Below are 21,203 nucleotides of genomic sequence, written 5' to 3'. Positions count from 1 at the left end.
TTAACCCCTCGAGCGCCCCCTAGTGTTAACCCCTTCCCTGCCAGTCACATTTACACAGTAATCAATGCAATTTTATAGCATTGATCGCTGTATAAATGTGAATGGTCCCAAAAATGTATCAAAAGTGTCCGATGTGTCCGCCGCAATATCGCAGTCACAATAAAAATCGCAGATCGTCACCATTACTAGTAAAAAATAAATAAATAATAAAAATGCTATAAATCTATCCCCTATTTTGTAGACGCTATAACTTTTGCGCAAACCAATCAATATACGCTTATCGCAATTTTTTTTTACCAAAAATATGTAGAAGAATACATAATGGCCTAAACTGAGGAAAAAATTTGTTAAAAAAAAAAAAAATTGGATATTTATTATAGCAAAAAGTAAAAAATATTGTGTTTTTTCAAAATTGTCCCTCTTTTGTTTATAGCGCAAAAAGTAAAAACCGCAGAGGTGATCAAATACCACCAAAAGAAAGCTCTATTTGTGGGGAAAAAATGATAAAAATTTTCATTAGGGTGCAGTGTAACATGACCGCGCAATTGTCATTCAAAGTGCAACAGCGTTGAAAACTGAAAAATGGCTTGGGCAGGAAGGGGGTGAAAGTGCCCTGTATTGAGGTGGTTAAAGAGCTATCCTGAGATAACCTACAAACGATCCCGATCCATCAAGGACAAAATTGTACATTTGTCATTACTCTTCATTCCCTACTATTACCACTGTCAGCAGAGGTACTAGACCATGTCACAAATGTGGCTTTTGCAGATATAGTCATGCATCACGCAGTGTTGCCCTTCCTAATGGCTGTATGTACTTTCCTAAATTTTCAGTCACGCGTCAATCAGTCGGGATTGCATATTTGATGACCTGCGGCTGTAATGCCTTCCATGTGGGAAAAACGAAACGCCCATTTTTTCACCGTATTAGAGATCATGTCTCTCTGGTATGTAAAAAAAAAAAAAAAAAAAAAATGGAGACGCCCATTAGCCGGCATATGGGCCTTTTCCATCAATTTGATGACATAATGATGCACTTTATAGCTCTTGAACATGTCCCCCCTGATGAAAGAGGAGGTAATTATGATCAGATCTTATTACAACGCGAGGCTAAATGGATTTCCAATCTATGTGCTCTCAAATATCCTGGCCTTAAAGACGCCCTCAGTTTTAAGCCGTTTCTTTAATTTGTCATTCCCCCTTTTTTTTTTTTTTTGTGTTTTTGATCATTGCTATGAACCTTGCCCTAAATCTTTTTCAAATTAATATTGTGATAAATTGTTTCATATATTTATACAATTTTTAAAAATATATTTCATACATACTCAATTCATCATTCAACTTTATATATAATATGTAAGATTTAACTTGATGGCACCTTTAGTTCGTGCTGCGGCTTGATTCAATATCTAACAAAGGATTTATTTCATTTTTATCCTTTTCTCCATGTTTTGACTCCTTCCACTTCGGGCCTCTATTACTTTTTAGTTTGCATGGACACCCAGGCTCCTGGGTGTCCATGCTCCTGTTGGCTCCTAATCAATGATCCACGCCGCTCGTGCCCTTTGTGTGTCATTCTGCTTGCTTTTGTCCCCCATCATCTTTTCTTTTCCTCGAGGTCGGATTCCGTGATTGGTTTGCAACCGATCCGGTCTCATTCTCTCCCGCATCTCTCCGCCCTCCCAAACATCCTTTATGGGCAAAGTACTTTCAAACATGGCGGTCAGTGGCTGCGCGTCACCTGCGTGGCCCCTGACGCCTTGTGTGGACGCTTGCGCAGTGACACCCCCTCAATGTCCGCGGCGTGGCGGTGATGTCAGACACGACGCACCGGAGAACAATATAAATACGGGGATTCGTCTCTTTCCCCGTCACTCTCTGCTGGACACACTAGACACAAGACGGGAGTAATCCCCCTCCCTTGGTGGCTTATTTTAATCTTTGGCTATCTTTCATTAGGTAGGTTTATACTGCACTGCGGTGCCTGATAGATCTATTTGACTTCTTGATTTGTTTATATATGCAAAAATAATTTAATTTAATCCTGTTTTTTCGTTCATTTATTGCGTTCTAGGGTCAGGCTTGGATTGAGTGGATGCTGCCTTTTCCCTCTCCAAGTCTCCCCCAGCACCTTTGGCATACCACGATTCATCTACTTTGTACATTCCATGTATGAAGTGTTTTACTCCAACCAACACTATGGATGTGATTGCCAGATAGCATTGATTCTACAAACCAATACCTTCGAGGTAACTCCCAATAAAACCCTTTTTCAAATTTATTGACCTACTCACCATCTACTTCTTTGGATTACCATTTGATATATCACTTTTATTACCCATTACACATTTTATATATATATATATATATATATATATATATATATATATATATATATATATATATATATCATATATTCTTTACTGATAACACCTTTATTGGTCCTTTCCTCACCAGCAAGGACTTTTTCAATCTCGATCGCCTTTGTATGGTCTCTGCAAACATCTACGTGAGGCCTGAAGTGCTAGGGGGAGGCAACAACCCATGGATCATACTTCTGACTGTGATCTTTAGTTTTGAGTGCAATGCATTGAAATTTATATTTAAGTAAGGTTCACCTTTATACAGCAGCCCAATACTCTGCTTTCATATTAAACATAGGCTTCATGCTTTTATATCCTTATGTATATTAAAAATAGTTTATAATATACAAAAGTTATTTTCTGTTGATGATTAACTATGCACATTTACTCCATGTTCTATGGTATTTAACGATTGATCACTTGTTTTTTGTGTAATTTCTAGTACATCAAGATGCCACATGCTAAGTCTCCTGAAGAAGCTCCACTGAGCGAAACATGTTGATAAAAGTGGTATTCTTATCGTGATTTGTCACTGTATTTTATGAAATTTTCTGTATCCTAATTGGTCTTATGCCTTTTAATATTGTTTGAATAAAATTTCTCTTTTTATATAATATTTTTGGTATCGATAATTCCCGAACATCGATAACCACCATTAAAGTCCCGAGGCTCACTGCCTCAAAGTCCAATTCTCTATGTAGAAGGTGGTTTGTCAGCGACCTCTCGAGATCCGCCTGGGGAGTCTGCAAGAGAAGAGGAGATAAAGGAAACATCACACTTCAGGCCCCCTTCAGTGATGGCTGAAGGCTCTATTTGCCACAGGCGAGTGGTCACTAGGGGTTTCCCAGGGACCACTAAAGGTGGTGCTGCCTTGCCATCCTCTTTTTCCATGAGGTGGGCAACAGCAGACTTCCCACTCCTTGTAGCTCGCTGGGTCCTGAAAGAAGACAAAGAACCTCCAGCCTCTGCAGCCACACGCGTCTGGCATCTCCTCCATGCTTTATTTCCCCTTCCTGAGTGGTGCCGGGCATGCTCCGCCCCCTTCCTGCCCCGACCGGAAGTCCCGGTTTCAGAGCAAGGCTTGGTGCACAAGTGTCCTCCCCCTAGTGTCTTACTTCCTCTGGGCTCTGAGAAAACGTCGCCCGCTGCACACAGGGGAGGATAGGAGACGCGAGTTGCTGAGCAGCGTGCAATGGCAGGGGAACCTTAGAAACACCCAGACCGCCTGCACCACACCCTGGAGCGACCTGTGAGAAGCTTGAAGCAGCAGGTTAGAGCAGCCCTCACCGGCATTCCTGAACCTGGCTCACAGGGGTACCATCCGACTCTTTTTTTAGTCTTCTGGTCAGAGAAAAATAAGCGTTTCGCTGTAGGAGAATCAATCCTGAGGGACAAGAGAGAAGGTGGGGTCTTTTAACAGCTGTGAACTGAAGGCGTTTCCTGCCCATCATCTCTCATGTGTTGCCGTCCTGGAAGGTGAAGTGAGAACATTTATAAAGAGTGTTCTGTGTCCATCAGCATGCACTGCATGATCAATAATTCATTCTTGATACTTGTGTTGAAAAATCTACCAGTTCGTGCCGACCTGTGAACTTGCTTACCTTCTCCTATAAACCCTAAATCATAAGGGGTTTACACAAACCTCTTTCAAAACCTTCTGCAACCAAAGACTCCGTCTCCACCGTAAAAAGAAAATTCAGTTATCACTCCATCTCTCAATGTATCCTTGGAGGTCTGCAAACCTTCACAATCCTCAATATAATATGGCAACATGGAACTGCTCTCTGTAAATGCTTTATTAACCTATTAACCACTTCCGGACCACCCACCGTCTTTATACGATGGTACTTTGAAGGAGGATATCGTCGTTATGGCAGCAGCTAGCTGCCATAACCCCAGTATCCTTTTCTTCAGTGAGCGGCCCGGTTTAGGATAAAAGTGGTCTCTGTGGAAGATTCACTGCAAGATCACTTTTATCGCCGGCGGGAGAGAGCCTCCCACCTCCGGCTGCGATTTGGTGCCCTCCACCGCGGCTGAGGCGATCGGATCCTTCCTGTGGCTTGACAAGGAGACGAGTGAGGGGAAGATGGCCCCAACCCATCTCCATATCACTGCAGGGTAGAAGAGACGTCAAAACCCATAGCTCTTAAATTTTTTATTGCATTTTAGTGTAAATATGAGATCTGAGGTCTTTTTGACCCCAGATCTCATATTTAAGAGGTCCTGTCATGCTTTTTTTCTATTACAAGGGATGTTTACATTCCTTGTAATAGGAATAAAAGTGACAATTTTTTTTTACAAAAAAGCAATGTAAAAATAAAAAGGTAAAATAAATAAAAATAATTAAAAAAAAATTTTAAATCACACCCCATCCCAATGAGCTTGCACGCAGAAGCGAACGCATACGTGAGTAGCGCGCGCATATAAAAATGGCGATCGAACCACATGTGAGGTATCGCCGCGATCGGTAGAGCGAGGGCAATAATTCTAGCCCTAGACCTCCTCTAACTTAAAACATACAACCTGTAGAATTTTTTTTAAACGTCACCTATGGAGATTAAGGGTAAAAGATTGTCGCCATTCCAAGAGTGGGCGCAATTTTGAAGCGTGACATGTTGGGTATCAATTTACTCAGCGTAACATTATCTTTCACAATATTAAAAAAGTGGGCTAACTTTACTGTTGTCTTATTTTTTAATTTAAAAAAAGTGTATTTTTCCCCAAAAAAGTGCGCTTGTAAGACCGCTGCGCAAATACAGTGTGACAAAGTATTGCAACGACTGCCATTTTATTCTAAAAGGGTGTTAGAAAAAAAAATGTACAATGTTTGGGGGTTCTAAGTAATTTTTAAGTAATTTTCTAGAAAAAAAAAGTTAACTTGTAAACAAATCTCAGAAAGAGGCTCGGTCCATAAGTGGTTAATCAGAAAACCATAAAATATATTCACAGCCATACAAAGAACATCAGCATATAAAAATATCTGCAATCGGCATAACCAGGGAATTGAGTACTGAGTAATCCAAAGCCAACTGAGCGACTAGGTGTAATGACATCACACAATTGCTTTGCCCTTACATATTGCGTCACATAGGCAGGAGGTGGCAGAACTGCAGTTAAGCCTTGATGAAATTTTAACCAAAGAAGTCTCTTCCCAGTCTGATTCTTCTTCGTCTACAGGACATCTTCCTCAGGCAGTAGGGCTGCAGTAAAGGCAAAGTCAGAAAGCAGCTAAGGAGGGTCTCTAAAAAAGATATTTTGCCCATGAAATCAGACATTGTGGCAGAAAATTCCTGTCTAGGTAATTAAGAGGAATGCTGTGCAACCAAATGGCAGGTAGAGAATCAGGCTAAGGACAGCTGTCTGATTAGAGGGTACGACAGCCCTGTGGAGATGGACTACAATCTTCCCATCCTATCAATCACAAGAGGCGTTGACCTGATGGGGAACTAATGTCTCTAAATCCCTATCAGGCTCCATCTCCTAGATGCTGCCCTCTGTGACAGGTACAGGGAGCTCAGCTGCACTGAAGACAATCTAGTCTCAGTGCTCCTCTGTTGTGCGTGCGCCAAGTTCATGTACCTGTTTACAACAGGTCGCCTGCAACAATATTTGTGGTGAAGAGGCATGATGAAATTCTAGCGTGTCAAAGACACTGTGTAATATTCCATTTCTTAGGCTGTACTGTGATCAGTGCCCCGATTACCTGCACAGATCTCCCCTGCGAGGAGATGCCGCAGATCAGCTCTCCTCGCCACACTCTGTCATTGCGAGCCAAGGAGAGACGATAAACGGCACTTCCTTGTTTACATATGACCGCCTATAACTGGACACAACCAATCACATGGGCAAAGAGCCACATCATCGACTCTTTACCGAGATTGTGGTTGCGCCGTGTCCTAGGAACCCGGTGCAACCGTGATCGCCACGCGCTGTTCTGGGGCGCCGTCATATGACATAGTCCTAGAATGAGAGGGGATTATGCCCGCCGTCATTTTACAATGCGGCGGGTGGCAAATGGTTAAAAAGAACACTAATTTTCTTTGCACATTTTTCAAAAACTTGCAAAAAAAAAAAAAAAAACTAAATTCTATAGGTCTCTTAGAAAAGATCTTGAGATGTTTACCTTTAAAAATGTGGTTATTTTGTGAGCATTTCTACTGTTCTAATGTGGCAAGACCTCCAAAAATATACTAGATAGTCAGGAAATTGCGTAATTGAGGCCCCTAGAGAGCCTAAAGGTACTCCTTGGATTTTGGGCCTATGTGGCAAAGCTGTGAAAAAAGTCTCGCACATGTGGTATCCCCATACTTGGGAGGAGTTGCAGAATGCGTTTTGGGGTGCAATTGTATGCATGCCTATGCCGTACGTGAGATTGAACTTTTTAAAATGAAAATTTGCATAAAATTTACTTAACATTTTCCAAAAAAATGCTGATGTGTTTCAGCCTAAGCATGCTATGATGAAGGCTTAGGCTGAAATGCATCAGCATCTTGAATGATGTTACTGCTATGATGCAATAAAGTTTTCTATGGAGAAGTTGTCGAGTTGCCAGCTTGTACTTATGGACTCCCTGAACTTAATTAGCCAGGAGACAGACCACTCTGCACACTAAACTGCACTATACAGCGGTAGAGCTTGGGTGAGTTTTCTCTTGTGGATCCGCTTGCAGTGCTGGTAGCTTTTACTCTTTCTCCCTCTGCTTGTGCTGCAGGGGAATCAATTCTAGGATCTGCGTCCCTACCACCTGCTTTAGGACTCCATGTGTGTGCCCCCCCTTCCCTCCAGCGCTGCTGGTTTGCCTCCTCTCCTTTCCTGCTGGCTGCTGAGGGCACAACAGCATTGTGAAAAAAAAAAGTGTAAAAATAAGTTTAAAATAATTTAAAGGGCTCAATCACATGGGTTCTAGGGCTGAAACATTTAATCGATTAATCCTTGTCAACTATTTTCATAATCGATTAAATCGGTCAACCAATTAGTTGGCCTGCATACAGAATGCATTATTTGTTTACATATCATGAAATACAGTGCAGCACTCATACAGCTGAGTACACCTCTGTACAGGACAGCGAGTAAGTGAATGTGAGGAGCAATGCCTCATGGGACATGTAGTCCTGGGCTGTGAGTGGTTCTAAAGGCAGACTTTTAACTTGCTATAGCAGCACTCTATACTATACTTTGCAGCTTGCTATAGGGGCACTCTGAAAACAAGAGGAGCCAGAAGTGCAGATAGGGGAGCGCAGAAGATGAGAATCAGGGCTGCTCTGTGCAAAACCATTACACAGAGCAGGCAAGTATAGCATGCTTGTCGTTTATAAAATAAATAAAAAATAAATCACTTTAACCACTTCAGCCCCGGAAGGATTTGCCCCCTTCCTGACCAGGCCATCTCTCTATATCTAAAGAGAGATATACAGGGCTTTTTTTCCTCAGAGAATAGGTGCAGAAACTCCCCCTTTTGGGAGTTACCCATTGTCTTTGCCCCTACCTACCTTTGAGCACCAGTCCTTGGTTCCACCCCATACCCACCTCCGAGCACTGCCCCTTTTAGAGAATACAGAACCAAGTAACATTTGTGGTACTAAGTAATTTGTATGGAATTTGTTATTGATAACAAGAAAAGCAGTAAAATAGACCCCCTCCCACAGCCAACAAAATACCGCCCAGCAACAATAGACCCTATAGCAGCAAGCTATAATAGACTGCTCCCTCAACAGTAGATCCATCCCAGCGATAACTGACCCCCTAGCAACAATAGATGCCCCACCAGCAATCAACCCTTCTGCAGAAATAGATCCCCTCCAGCAACAATAGATCCATCAGCAGCCAGCATCAATAGACACTGTAGCACAACCCAGCACTCCTTGCCGTTATATAAATTCAGTGGTAGAGGTGCCAGAACTGCGTTCCCCCGCGTTCCCGCTGACAAAAAGCCCTGGAGAGAGAGATATCTCTCTACCTATCGAGAGAGAGAGAGAGATATCTCTATCGAGAGAGAGCTATATCTCTATTGAGAGAGAGTGATAGATATAGCTCTAGAGAGATTTTATATATATCTATATCTATATATCTCCATAGCTATAGATATGCAGACATCTATAGAGATAGCTATAGATTATATATATATTTTTTTTTATTACAAACATATAGTAACATATTACTTTCACGGTATAAATGAACCCCTTATAGTAGCGCTTATCTGCTCTTTTTGTACTATAAAAGGGCTCATTTTAGTTTTTTTGACCCCATGACAGGCGATACAAAAATAAAAAAAAAAAAGCATGCGGCTACCAATAAACATCTTAGGTCTGGTTCACACCTATACGTTTTTGGTGCTTTTTGCAGAGACCCACTACAGTTCATGCAACATGGTTTCCTAAGGGACACATTCACATCTATGCTTTTTTTCAGCCGTTGAGTACTTGGAAAGGGTCAAGGACTTTTTTCAACGCAACGGTGCTTTTTTGGTTCAATAGACTGCAATGGAGAAGAGCTGCAGTAAAGCATGTAGTGCGCGTTTGAAGCGATTTGCATTTTTTATTCAGACAAAAAAAAAAAAAAAAAAAGCATAAAAATGCAAAATCGTGTGCACAGCAAAATGGTATGAACCTATGCTGGCCATACGCGTATCAATTTCCAGACGAGAATATTCAAGAAAAATCTTTGTACATTCGCTGAAAGAATGTAGTTTGAAAACGTAACTTAACATGGTTTTAAAATGAAATTCCTGTGACAAAGAAGTTTTCCATTCTGCTCAAATTTTCCCATCACTGTGGTGGAAAACAAATGTCAATTTGACCCCACTAACGATTAGAAAATCAAACAAATGTTCTTAAAATTAAGGTTTTTTTTTTGTTTTTTGTTTTTTAAGTTAGACATTGTTTTGTATGGCATAATTATTTATTTTCACACACACACACACACACACGTTTGGTGGTTCTAATACCCTGGAGAAAAAAATGGCGGTCGTTGCAATACTTTGTCACACCGTATTTGCGCAAGTTCTTACAAGTGCACCTTTTTTGGAAAATATACACTTTTTTTTAATTCAAAAAACAGTAAAGTTAGCCCAATTTTTTTTCTAGATTGTGAAAGATAATGTTACGCCAAGTAAATTGATAACCAACATCTCTCGCTTTAAAATTGCTTTAAAATTGCAACAGCTTTGTGTTGTGTGCCGACCTGGACACTACATTCTGTGCTTGCCATTTGCCTATACCGTTTCCCCCAGCCAGGAAAGTCTTCACAGGATAGGTAAAAGATTGCCAATATAACAAACACTGCATGCTCTTCTGCATCCAACGGTCATTTGGTGCTGCCATTATTCACGTGCGAAAAATAGAAGTCCCACTGGTTGTTGCTGGCTTTGGTAACTTAAATCAGTGACAGTACGTATGAAGCATGTGAAATAGAAAAAAAAATTTAGCTTTGTGTACTTTTCAAGCCAGTACGTCAAAACATTGAAACGGTCAGCATGGCAGCCAATCAGCATTTACTTCAGAAGAGGAGGTCAGTCCACCTCTCTTGCCAAGCACTGGTTTCCTTTAAGATAATCTAAAAATCACTTAAATGTAATTTGAACGTCTTCAGCAGCCTTGTGTCTTTAAAAACGGTAAAGGCAAAAGTTATCTGGCTTTCATTTTTTTTTTTATTTTAGGGTTTGAGGTTTTACAGATCCACAATAAATCCATCCCAAGTAGCACAACGTTGCTATTTAATTTACATGGCTTTTCTTTTTTTTTTTTTTTTAAAGAAAGTGCAGTATAAAGCATGACGTTCTGGCTGAAAATCACACATGGTTATAACATTTTATATTGCACGTGCAAAGTTCAAACCAGAAGATTCCTTTCATAGGTCAGACTGTGAATGTGACAACTGAAGAATGCTTGCTGATTGTTAAATATGAAAAGCATTTTACACAGGGCAGCTGCAAGAGTGGATGGGATAATTTTAGAAACCATGTGCAATGTATGAAAGTGCAAATGAAGGTTTAACATGTGAAACCAAGAACAGAAGACTTGTCTTGGGCTGCAATAATATAGTCCAGAATGCGAAGGGGGAGGATTTAAAGATAAGAAGTTTGATGCCAATACATGTTTTTGTGTAAGTGTTGAGTAACTTGGCCCACCTTATTACATTATTGCCAAAAGCTTGTTAGAATACACCTAATCCACAAAAAGGAACCAATAAAACAGTACCCCATTTGTAAACAGTACACATTTCCTTTTTAAAATGGACACTCAAAAACTGATAATGGCATTTTGGGTGGACACCAGAAGACATCACCTTGCTGCCTTTCCATAGCACTTAGGCCATATTCACTCTTGTGCACACAGCACGATAATATCAACGCACTCTAAAACGTAAACACTGTTGTACAGTGTTTACATGTTTGGGTGCATTGCAGTTACTTTTTATTGCCACAACTCCTCATACATGTACAAAACAAATGCACGTGGCCATCACTGCAAAAAAGCCAGGTGCCTTTTTCAGTAATGGATACCTATAAGGATCAATTGAAAATAGGCCTGTAAAACATTACATGCTGATGCATAGAAAATGGGGCTGCCAAGTCTACAATTAGGAGATGATCTTTCTCCACAAGTCTGTCTGTACGTTATCACAGTCAGATTTATGATAAAAAGGAGGGGGTAGGATCCAGTAGGGGTAAGATCACAGCCATCCCCTGTTCTATTTGTCATTAATGGTTTGATCTAGCAACAGAGAGAGAGTGAGAGTGAGTGAGAGTACAGAGGCAAAGCAGAGGAGTAAAGCATATCAAACATTTATTCAAAGTACAAATATTACTTGTGTATACTGAGCCTACCTAAGTGAGGAGATTTAGCACCTACCAAACAAGCATCAGAGAAAACTGCAGAACGCTGCAATTTTCTCCAATTCTTTTAGGCATATGGATCAATGTGTTCAGAAAAAAACATGTCTCTAGTACAACAAAAAATTATGGCACAGCGGAAATCAATATTAGTTAAGAGCACATGGCAAAATTCTGCTTTGCCAGCATATAGGGTGGGATTTACGCTTCTACACAAATATCTGCAATCCATCTGGCATACAGAAAATTTGCATAGGGGTCCATTTGACCCCTTACTAGCTCGTGCATAAGGCCAGTGTTCCATTATGTACTATTTCTTATAATGGGAAAACCTAATATAGCACTTCGTTTTTTTTTTTTTTTTTTCTTTAAATCACCAGTGGGCGAAGTGCACTTTATGCAATAAATTGCAGGAAAAAAGAAAGTGAGTAAAGGAGTCCAGAATCTGAGATGTAATGCAACCCCTACATTAATGGTGTCCACAGGTCAGCATTGACAGTTTAAAGAGTAGGCTAAATCCCCTGGGGGGGGGGGGAGAAGGTGGACCTACAGTAACAAAATTCAAAGAAAGTGGTCTGCATATTTATTTTGGGTCAGTGAAGTTCTATAGCAATTGGATCACCACAGTCAGGGAACCTACATAATATTCATTATGGCTGAGAATGAGGGGAAACTGTCAGAAAATGATAAAATTCTGATGAGACAACCAGCCAGTCTTCATGTAAACCAGATTTACACTTTAAAACAATCCACTGGCTGTCCCGACCACAGACAACACTAATTGCATCTGCTGCTGTGTAGTTGCCTGTTGCTGCACTCTAGGTTTTCTACTGGCCCCATTATACTTTATAGGCAGAAGACAATGGTTCAGACTAAACCTGTTTTTTTGCCACAATACAACAGCCATTTTTTTTTTCTAGAAAGCCAGGTGAGTTACAGATTATATGTGCAGAATCCCAGGTGCTTGTATTTAGTGCCTGTTTCTGGCACTATGGATTCTTCAACTTCAGCTTTAAACGCACAGAAAAGGTTTTAAATAATTTCCAACACACATGCTAAATAAATCCGACTTTATTTACAAGTAACACAAAAACACACACAAGGCACAACAACTGACTCCTGAACCATTATTGTACACATATAAATATAGTTCAGTATTCAAGTACAATAAAAGCTCTTCCTATGTTACATTGTGTAAACATGAATCAAACTGCAAATACATGTAGCTGGTCTGTACTGTCCCAGAATGACATTTAGACATTTTCTGCTGAATCGGCATTATAAATACTGTTAAGTGTTCTTCATTAATAAAAGACATTTTGCATGGAAGTGTTTGCACACACTTGTCTAGAATAGTGGTCCATGTTTCCAACCAGACATTTCACATCCATTTGCAATTTAAAATATATCCCTGGTACAAAATCCTTTTAACTAAATTTCCCAGACTTTCTACTACAATATGTAAAAATAAATAAACCTGAAAACTTGTTACCTTAAAAATACTCAAAGAAAAAACTTTGTGTACATTTTCTCGATGCTAGATGATCGTGTCAGCAGCACACCTAGGCCAACCCTAGCAGGACAAGGTGGTTTAATGTAAAGTATAAATCCCCAAGTGCTATACGGCAGTACATTTCATAAATGTGGCACAACATTATGGTAGTGAGCAAAGCTAAGAGGACTTTTAAATGGTGTGTAAATCATGGAATCCCACTAGAATCAACTTGTGGGAAGTAAGCTGCCATAATCTAATGAAGGCACATATTATATTTACTCCGTTTCCATAAAAGAATCTTCACTTTCATTTGTGTTGGCAATTGTTGGTGCCTTTGTTGCGTTTTCTGGGGTTTCGTCCGTTTCCGCATCATCAGGTAAGTCGTCGGTGCATGGAGCCTCTTCATCATCATCCTCTGCCTCTATAGGACTGGGAGTCTCTCCTTCCTCTGCCTCTATAGGACTGGGAGTCTCTCCTTTCTCTGATTCATCTAAGACATAAAACCATTCACAGGACATCTCAAGCTATACTTAAACAGGGGAATCTAAAATTTCAATAAAACACATTTTTTTTCTCAACATAGAAAATCACCTAAGCAGTTGTGGGAGCACACCCCAGAAGATAGGCTGAATTCACACTGGAACAGATAGATGCCAAAGCACTGGCAGCTGCCTGTTTAAACTGCGGTAGGGGGCAGTGTGGTGCACTTCTCAGCACATCACACAGCTCTCTTTTTTTAAATAAACTTTATTTGAAGTGTACAAAAGTACACTAAACTTATGTCACTGTACAGCGAGCATCAAAACTACACCATGGAGCAATGGAAGGTGGCCTGATCTGATGAATCAGGTTTTTTTTTTACATCATGTGAATGGCTGGGAGTGTGTGTGCATGCGTCACTTACCTGGGGAAGAGGTGGCACCAAGATGCAATATGGGAGGAAGTCAAGCCAACAGGCAGTTTGATGCTTTGGGCAATGTTCTGCTGGGAAACCTTAGGTCCTGCCAATGTGGTTGTTACTTGACACATACCAACCTAACTAAATGTTGTTGCTGACCAACAGAAGACCAGGTGCAGCCTTCCACATCTGAGAGACAGACTCCTGGTGCTAAAAAGCCCAAGGAGACACCAACTGAATGAGTCGTGTGAGCCTGAACAGGAAATATAAGTTTTCCATACTTCAAGACAGAAGCCCTAAAGATAAACCACATAATTCATCTTGAAATGGTGTACAAGATTCAAGACACCACTTGTGGAAGCCTGCAGGCAGGAGAAAGAATCCAAGTTTCATATAAAAGCAGTGGTCGAGTGGTTGACTTGAAATGCATGTACCACACCTAAACAGTGAAGAGAAAACTCTTTGGGATCCTATGGAGCTGGCCAAAAAGAACGCAGGACCTTGTCATGATTAAGGTGGGAGGGAGAAACAAGGCCAGAGGCTTTATAACACCTTGCTTTTATGAAGAACAAGGAGGAGTTTTTTTAAGCATAAGGCTACCAGTTCACAGACTAGTCTCGCTTCATGATAGCCACTAGAGAAAAGGGAATATCCCAAATGAGCTTAAAGGGAGGCTGAATCTGTATTGCAGAGGGGACCAAATTAAATTCGTATGGTAAAATGGTAAACAAACAGGGGGCACCATGTGGAATAAGCAGCCAGGGGTCTCTGAAAGAATACCCAAGGCTGAAAGGTGATCCTTCAGGATGCTCTAGGCCAGGTGCTAATCCAGCCCAGACTGTAGAAAAGACAGGATACATCCTATGGAGGATCTTCAGGGATGAAACTTCCATGGTTCCATCATGCAAAGTAAGCCTTCCAAGTGTGATGTCAGGCCTTCCTAGAGGTCGAATTGCTATACATTACTTAGTTAGAAAAAACAGTTGAGACCCAAATCCCTTGCCTGAAGGTCCTTATGCCTAAAGCTAGCATTTGATAAGGCCTATCACCCATCTGCTAAAATGTTATAAACATGTGAACAGAAGACCATCAGTTATGAGAAAAAGTTAGTCTTTGTGCTGTGTGGATTTTCCTTTGAACCACTCCTATTATAAAATTACATCTAGGCAGTGAAGGGAAATTTCCTTCTGGTGTACAGGAGCCAGACAGATTGAAGAACAGTGTTCTGGTTGAGGTGAAGTGCCAAAACCACCTTAGGAAGGAGGCTCTAGGCCTCAACACCACCAGCACATCCTCATGCAAGACCAAATAAGGTTCTTTACAGCACAAGGCTGCCAGTTCAGACATGCCTTACTTTGGTGATGGCAATAAAGAAGGCAACCTTGTGTTTAAGAGGAGAGGTGTAAATATCCCTGATGGGTTCAAAAAGCAGTCTTTGAAGAGCCTACATAAACCAAATTAAGTTCTACGGATTCACATGTTGTACTGAGGAACTACACGAGAAACACCCTATACAAAAGTATCAATAAAAGGAAGGCAAGCAGTCTTTAGAATAAGATTGCATGACGATGCACGTAAGCAAAAAAGTAGGATTCAACCACAGAGCATTTCTTGAAGCCCTCCATGTGCAAAAGGGTGAGTGGGCTGGATTTCACAGCTTACACCAGTGTGAAAATGACCAAATCAGAGGATTCCCTGTCTCTCAAGAACTGGGCTCCAATACCTGTACAATTAAAGTCAGGGACTGTGGACCAAGGTGGAAAACCAGTCACCAGTACATAAGATCCAATTGATCAGGACGAGCCCCTGGAAATTCTGACAGAAGTTTATGCAGGCCGCAGTACTAAATCTGCCCTGATCAGTTTAGAGCTATGGGAATCATTGGGAACGTCCTCCCATCTCAAGCCTGTAGAGTACACTGGGAATGTTTAATAGGATGGAAGGCATAAAATTAAGTTATACTGATTCAATGAAGTCACTAGAGCATCTATTGCTTCTACCAGGAAATCGCTACATCTGGAGAGAATCCTGATCAGAAAACCATGTCACTAGAAGCTCCAGAATGTTAAATCGGGAGACAAGAGACTAAGTCCTCTGCGCCAACAAGGCGTCTAGGACTTCCTTGCTCTTTAGGCTGGCATTGTTAGGATCTGCCAAGACAGCAGTAAGGATTTCCAAAATGAGCCGCCAGGCCTGACCTGGTCTTCAGTGTCAGATTGTCTAGCGAGGCTGAACCAGTTTGTTTCAGAATAACAAAATGTTATGTAGGCATCTGGAGTAGAACTGAGCAAATGGAACAGCCTTGAGGTAGGAAGCCATCAAGTGCAGAACTGCAGAGTTGAACAGCTCCTGGACTGTAGAGTCTGAGCCTGGGAGCGGAGAATCAGATGTTAAGGAAGAAAACCTATGGCATTGGCTGTGGATAAGATGTCATCCGCACATTCCACTCAATATGTTGGCTCCAGTACTGATTTCTAAATGTTCAGGATCAAACTAAACTTATGTAAAGTCTGGACTTACTGCACTAGTCAGTCAGTATTTGCTCTGACTATTCACTCAATATGAGAGATTGTCCGGGGTTTAGGGGATGGTAGCGCAGAAGACAGACCAAAAATAGTAGTGCTACGGTCTGACAGTGTTGTGATCCCAGAGTAAAACTAGAAGGTGGGAGAGTGACACCAGCTAAAAACAGGAATTCACACCAAACGCAAAACAGGAATGGCAGAAAGTTCAATAGTAAAAGGTCCCCTTTAAATACAATTTTGGATATAAAAAATGGCTATGATTATATTGTCATACCCGAGGAAGGTTTTTTTTCAAGCTCATCATCTGAGGCAGTCTGCATAGTGCTAGCAGAATCCTGTAACTCCATTTTTGGCCTTCTCTCTAGGCTCAGCTCTTGAAGTCGTGGTGCTTGTGGCCGTGTTTTTCTTGCAGGGTTAAGGAAATAGCAGTAAGCACATCTAAAAGCTAGAGAGAAATTATTATGCAAGTATTTAGGAAGCTTTCTATATGCAAAACCTTGAAAGGAACATCTTTAAAAGAAACAGTGAGAGATTTGTTGAAGACAGACATGGCAGTATCAACTACAGGAATAGCCCCCTTCTTTGCAAGCTTTTTTTCCCACTTGAGAGTGCAAAGATTGTTGGGGTGTATAAATTCTTTTAGGAGAAACCCAAATCAGACTGCACAGTCTATATCAGCGATAGTGAGTCTTGGCACCCCAGATGTTTTGGAACTACATTTCCCATGATGCTCAACTACACTACAGTGTAGTTAAGCATCATGGGAAATGTAGTTCCAAAACATCTGGGGTGCCAAGGTTCACCGTCACTGGTCTATATGTTCATGAACAGGGAATGTTTTAAGGGATTTCTGCAGGTCCCTTTTTACCCAAAGGGGACTAGTGAGATGAAGAGTCAGATTACACAATTCCGGGGCTTTTGCAGACAATGAGCTTTTCAATATTCGCAAGCATGTTTTATGTAAAGCTCCATCTTCAATATGGCAATCTGTGGAAGAAAAATCTTTTGCAGCTTCCCCCAATACTGCCTCCTCAACTCCTACATTTCCTTTTGTGTCTGAGTCATCTAGACATTCCTCTAGATCTGCCTCCAGTTAAGAAACGGGAGTAGGAAAAGAGACACAGCATTTTTAGGCCCTGGACAAAGAGGACTACCAATGTCACAAACTGACTGAGGAAATGACAGATGCAAAGAATTCTGCTTTAGTCAAATCTGCTTGTTGCATGCCTGAAATAGAGCTAGAATTTATTGCGGAGACCAATGTTTGAGCCAATTCTCCCTCCTTCACCCATCTTCTCCACTGATCACCACCTTATTAGTTTCACTCTCTCCTTGTCTGCCTCCTCCTTGCCTTCCAACTACCAAACTATTACCCGTAGAAACCTTTGGCATCTTAACCCTTCTTTTCTTTTTTCTGCTACAGATTGTCTGTGACAAAATCTCATCCTTGTCCTGCCCCAACTTGGCCACTTATGTCTACAACAGTTCACTGTCATCCACCCTGGATACCTTCACCCCCCTCACTACGCACAGAATCAGGCCCCGACCGCTACAACCCTGGCAGACGGACAACACCAGAAGCCTCAAAAAACGTAGCCATGCTCTTGAGCGTCTGTGGTGTAAGACTAAGTCACAGCAAGATTTCAACCAATATAAAATCTGCCCTCCAAAAATACCATTCCTGCCTCCACACTGCCAAACAGACCTACTTTATCACTCTCATTAACACCCTCTCACGCAGTCCCCGTCAACTCTTTTCTGCCTTTACCACTCTACCTTGTCCTCAATTACCTCCACCCACTAACTTACTCACTGCCCAGGAGATTGCTAATCACTTTAAAAAATAAGATTGAGACAATTCGTCTCCAGATCTTCACTCTAAAAATATATCGCCCTTACTTTACACTCCTTGTCCTCTTGCACAATCAATACTTCCCTCTTTTAACCCAGCTACTATAGAGGAAGTCACTAATCTTTTTTCTAACACCCACCTAACCTCCTGCCCCCTGTTTCTTCTCAAATACTACGGTCACCATCTGACTATCCTACACTCCTTAACTCATATCTTCAACAGCTCACTCTCTACTGGCATCTTTCCCAACCCTCTAAAACATGCGCTAGTCACTCCCATACCAAAAAAGGCCTCACTAGATCCCGCCAATCTTAACAACCTAAGACCCATCTCTTTACTCCCTTTTGCCTTCAAACTCCATGAACGTTTAGTCTATAACCAACTGTGTGACCACCTCATTGAGAACAACCTTCTTGATCCCCTTCAGTCTGGATTTTGCCCACAGCATTCCACAGAAACTGCCCTCCTAAAACTCACAAGCGACTTACTAACAGCCAAAACCAACGGTCATTATTCTGTACTCTTACTCTTGGACCTTTCTCTTGCCTTTGATACAGCGGACCACCCCCTCCTCCTCAAAAAAACTCAATTTGCTTGGTCTCCATGGCTGCACTCTCCGTTGGTTCAAATCTTACCTATCTCATCGCACCTTCAGTGTCACTTACAACTCCACTTCCTCCTCTCCAACTCCTCTTACCGTTGCAGTCCCTCAAGGTTCTGTCCTTGGACCTCTACTATTCTCGATCTACATGTCCTCCCTGGGTCAGCAAATAACCTCCCATGGCTTCCACTAACATTTATATGCTTCCGACACCCAAATCTATCTCTCCACCCCTCAGCTCACCCCATCAATCTCCTCACACATCACTGATTTACTAACAGACATATCAGCCTGGACTGAGCTCTTAATATTTCCTCCCCACATACCCCTTCCCCTGACTTCTCTGTCAAGATCAATGGCACATCTATCAGTCCGTCCCCACATGCCAGGGTGCTAGGGGTAACCTTAGACTCTGAACTGTCCTTTCAGGCCCACATACAATTCCTGTCCAAATCATGCCGCCTTTTCCAGAATACGCCCCTTTTTAACTAATGACACCACCAAGCTCCTAATTCACTCCCTGGTTATCTCTCGCCTGGACTACTGCAACTCCCTCCTCATTGGATTACCTTTACATAGACTATCCCCCCTTCAGTCGATAATGAATGCCGCTGCAAGACTCATCCACCTTACCAACTATTCAGTGTCCTCCACCTCTCTCTACCAATCCCTCCACTGGCTTCCACTCACCCAACGAATAAAATTCAAAGCACTAACAATAATTTACAAAGCCATCCATAACTATGCCCCCAGCTACATCACTAACCTAGTCTCAAAATACCAACCTGCTCCCTTCGGTCCTCCCAAGACATCCTGCTCTCCAGCTCCATTGTCACCTCCTCCCATGCTTGCCTCCAGGATTTCTCCAGAGCTTCTCCCATCCTTTGGAACTCCCTACCCCAATCTGTCCGACTGTCCCCCAATTTATCCATCTTTAGACAATCCCTGAAAACCCTTCTATTTAAAGAAGCCTATGCTGCTTCTAACACTGTTTTACTTCCTCCAGCAGCTCATCCCCCACAGCTATTACCTTTTGTATCAACTGACCCTTCCTTTTTAGATTTTAAGCTCGAGTAGTGCTCTCTGCTTCCTCTTGTACCAAATTGTAATATAACTAACGTCAGCCTTTATTTTGTTAAGCGCTGCGCAAACTGTTGGCGCTATATAAAACCCGTATAACAATAATAATGAGTGCTTTAGGCAGAAGTGGTGGTGATGTTAACACCTAGTTATTCATCTGAGATAGAGTTCTGAGTGGTTGAATTAGCACAAAGTTTAAAAAGTTTAGAAAGGGGTAAATACAACCCAAACAATGCCACATTATTACAATAAAGATCAGAGATAAGGGGTGACCCTGTCTATGACCATGGACTGTACGCAAAAGCCATGCTTTGCCAATCATGGTGGGCATGCCACCAAAGAAGTCTTCGTGGACTGGGTATAGCACCCTGCAGCTAACGCCATGTTGTGCCAAGTGAGTAACCATGCAAGATCCAGTGCCCAAAGCAACACTGCATGCACAGCATGGTGTCTGGGTACAGCTCTCATGGTTAGGCAGATCGGCATACACTGTTTCTCTGCTGGCATTAGAAGACAGTTGAGAACCTGACAAGCATTGGAAAATAAGGAGATAAAGAAAAAATAAAATTATTAAAGGGTAATTTTCTCCATGAAGAAGAAAAGGTCCATTACCTTCAAATGCTAGCACAAAACTGAGGACTTAGAGTGGGTAGCGTTATAGGGGAGGCACCCAGTTGGTGTGTCCTCTAAAGCTTTGCCACTGTTCAGTCACCTGAAGGTACATGCCTATAACCAATGGTGTATGAATACTCTGCCTCTGTTCAGTCAGATTACAATCTATATTGAGAAAAAAAAAAAAAAAAAAAAAAAAAAAAAAAAACACGTGCAAAACTCTTTACGACTAACAGAAACCAGAAAAACAATTCTGATGGATTAAGCACATTAAATGTGATCTGAGTCCTGGGTCCCTGCCAGGTCTATGGCACTTTGTGCAGGGTATCTGCCCATGAGTAGAACCACATGAAAGCACCTGCCATGTGCTGACATGTTGTACTGCTCTGTCAGCTCCCATAGTCGCATGCAGAATTTGATGTGATTCTGCACAAGTGCAGACACGCAATGAGTCTCTGCCATGTCCTAAAGTGTTGGTGCATTCACAAAATTGCCCTGAAAGTAATTCTCACCTAGGTGAGGATGCAGGAAATTACTCAGGTATAGAGTAAAGAATGGTTTTTAAAAAAAAAATCCTTAATTGTGTTTGGTACCCTTACATATACCTATTGATCTAATTAGCCTCTGGTATTACACAGAAATGAAAAATCCTCCTACATAAGTTGTACCGGTTTATGTGCAGCCCTGTCCCATCTACAGCCTCCTAAGGATTCATGTACACTAGAGCTCCAAAAGCTCCTAAACGCAGCTCCATAAAAGACTGTGTGTTCATGTACACACAAGCTTTTAGCAGAGTTTAGTAGCTGCTGCAGGTAGGGGAGCTTCAAACTCCTTCTCCTGAAGGCGGAAGAATCGCGTTCAGGATAGGACCGTTTTGACTGCCAGCCACAAAATTTTGACTGCAGCTTGAGGTCAAAGTAGGCCATGTGCGCATGAAGCCTAAAGCAC

At 41.6% G+C, this 21,203-nt stretch overlaps 1 protein-coding gene across 2 annotated transcripts in view; it reads right to left on the bottom strand.

Annotated features, from left to right (window-relative positions):
* Window positions 1-12,247: 12,247 nt before the first annotated feature.
* The window catches only part of LNPK (lunapark, ER junction formation factor), a 142,150-nt gene continuing 133,194 nt past the window's right edge, over window positions 12,248-21,203 (bottom strand). For both annotated transcript variants that reach the window (XM_073633849.1, XM_073633850.1), the window contains exons 11-12: window positions 16,385-16,555; window positions 12,248-13,177 (exon numbers count right to left, since the gene is read on the bottom strand). In XM_073633849.1, the coding sequence (XP_073489950.1) occupies window positions 12,963-13,177; window positions 16,385-16,555 (386 nt within the window). In that variant the 3' untranslated portion in view covers window positions 12,248-12,962. The remainder of the gene's footprint in view (window positions 13,178-16,384; window positions 16,556-21,203) is intronic.

This window comes from Aquarana catesbeiana, linkage group LG06 (genome assembly GCF_042186555.1).
Source record: "Aquarana catesbeiana isolate 2022-GZ linkage group LG06, ASM4218655v1, whole genome shotgun sequence".
Classification (NCBI taxonomy): Eukaryota; Metazoa; Chordata; class Amphibia; order Anura; family Ranidae; genus Aquarana; species Aquarana catesbeiana.
Note: the sequence above shows the minus strand (reverse complement) of the source record. Positions and strands in the feature narration are given on the sequence as shown.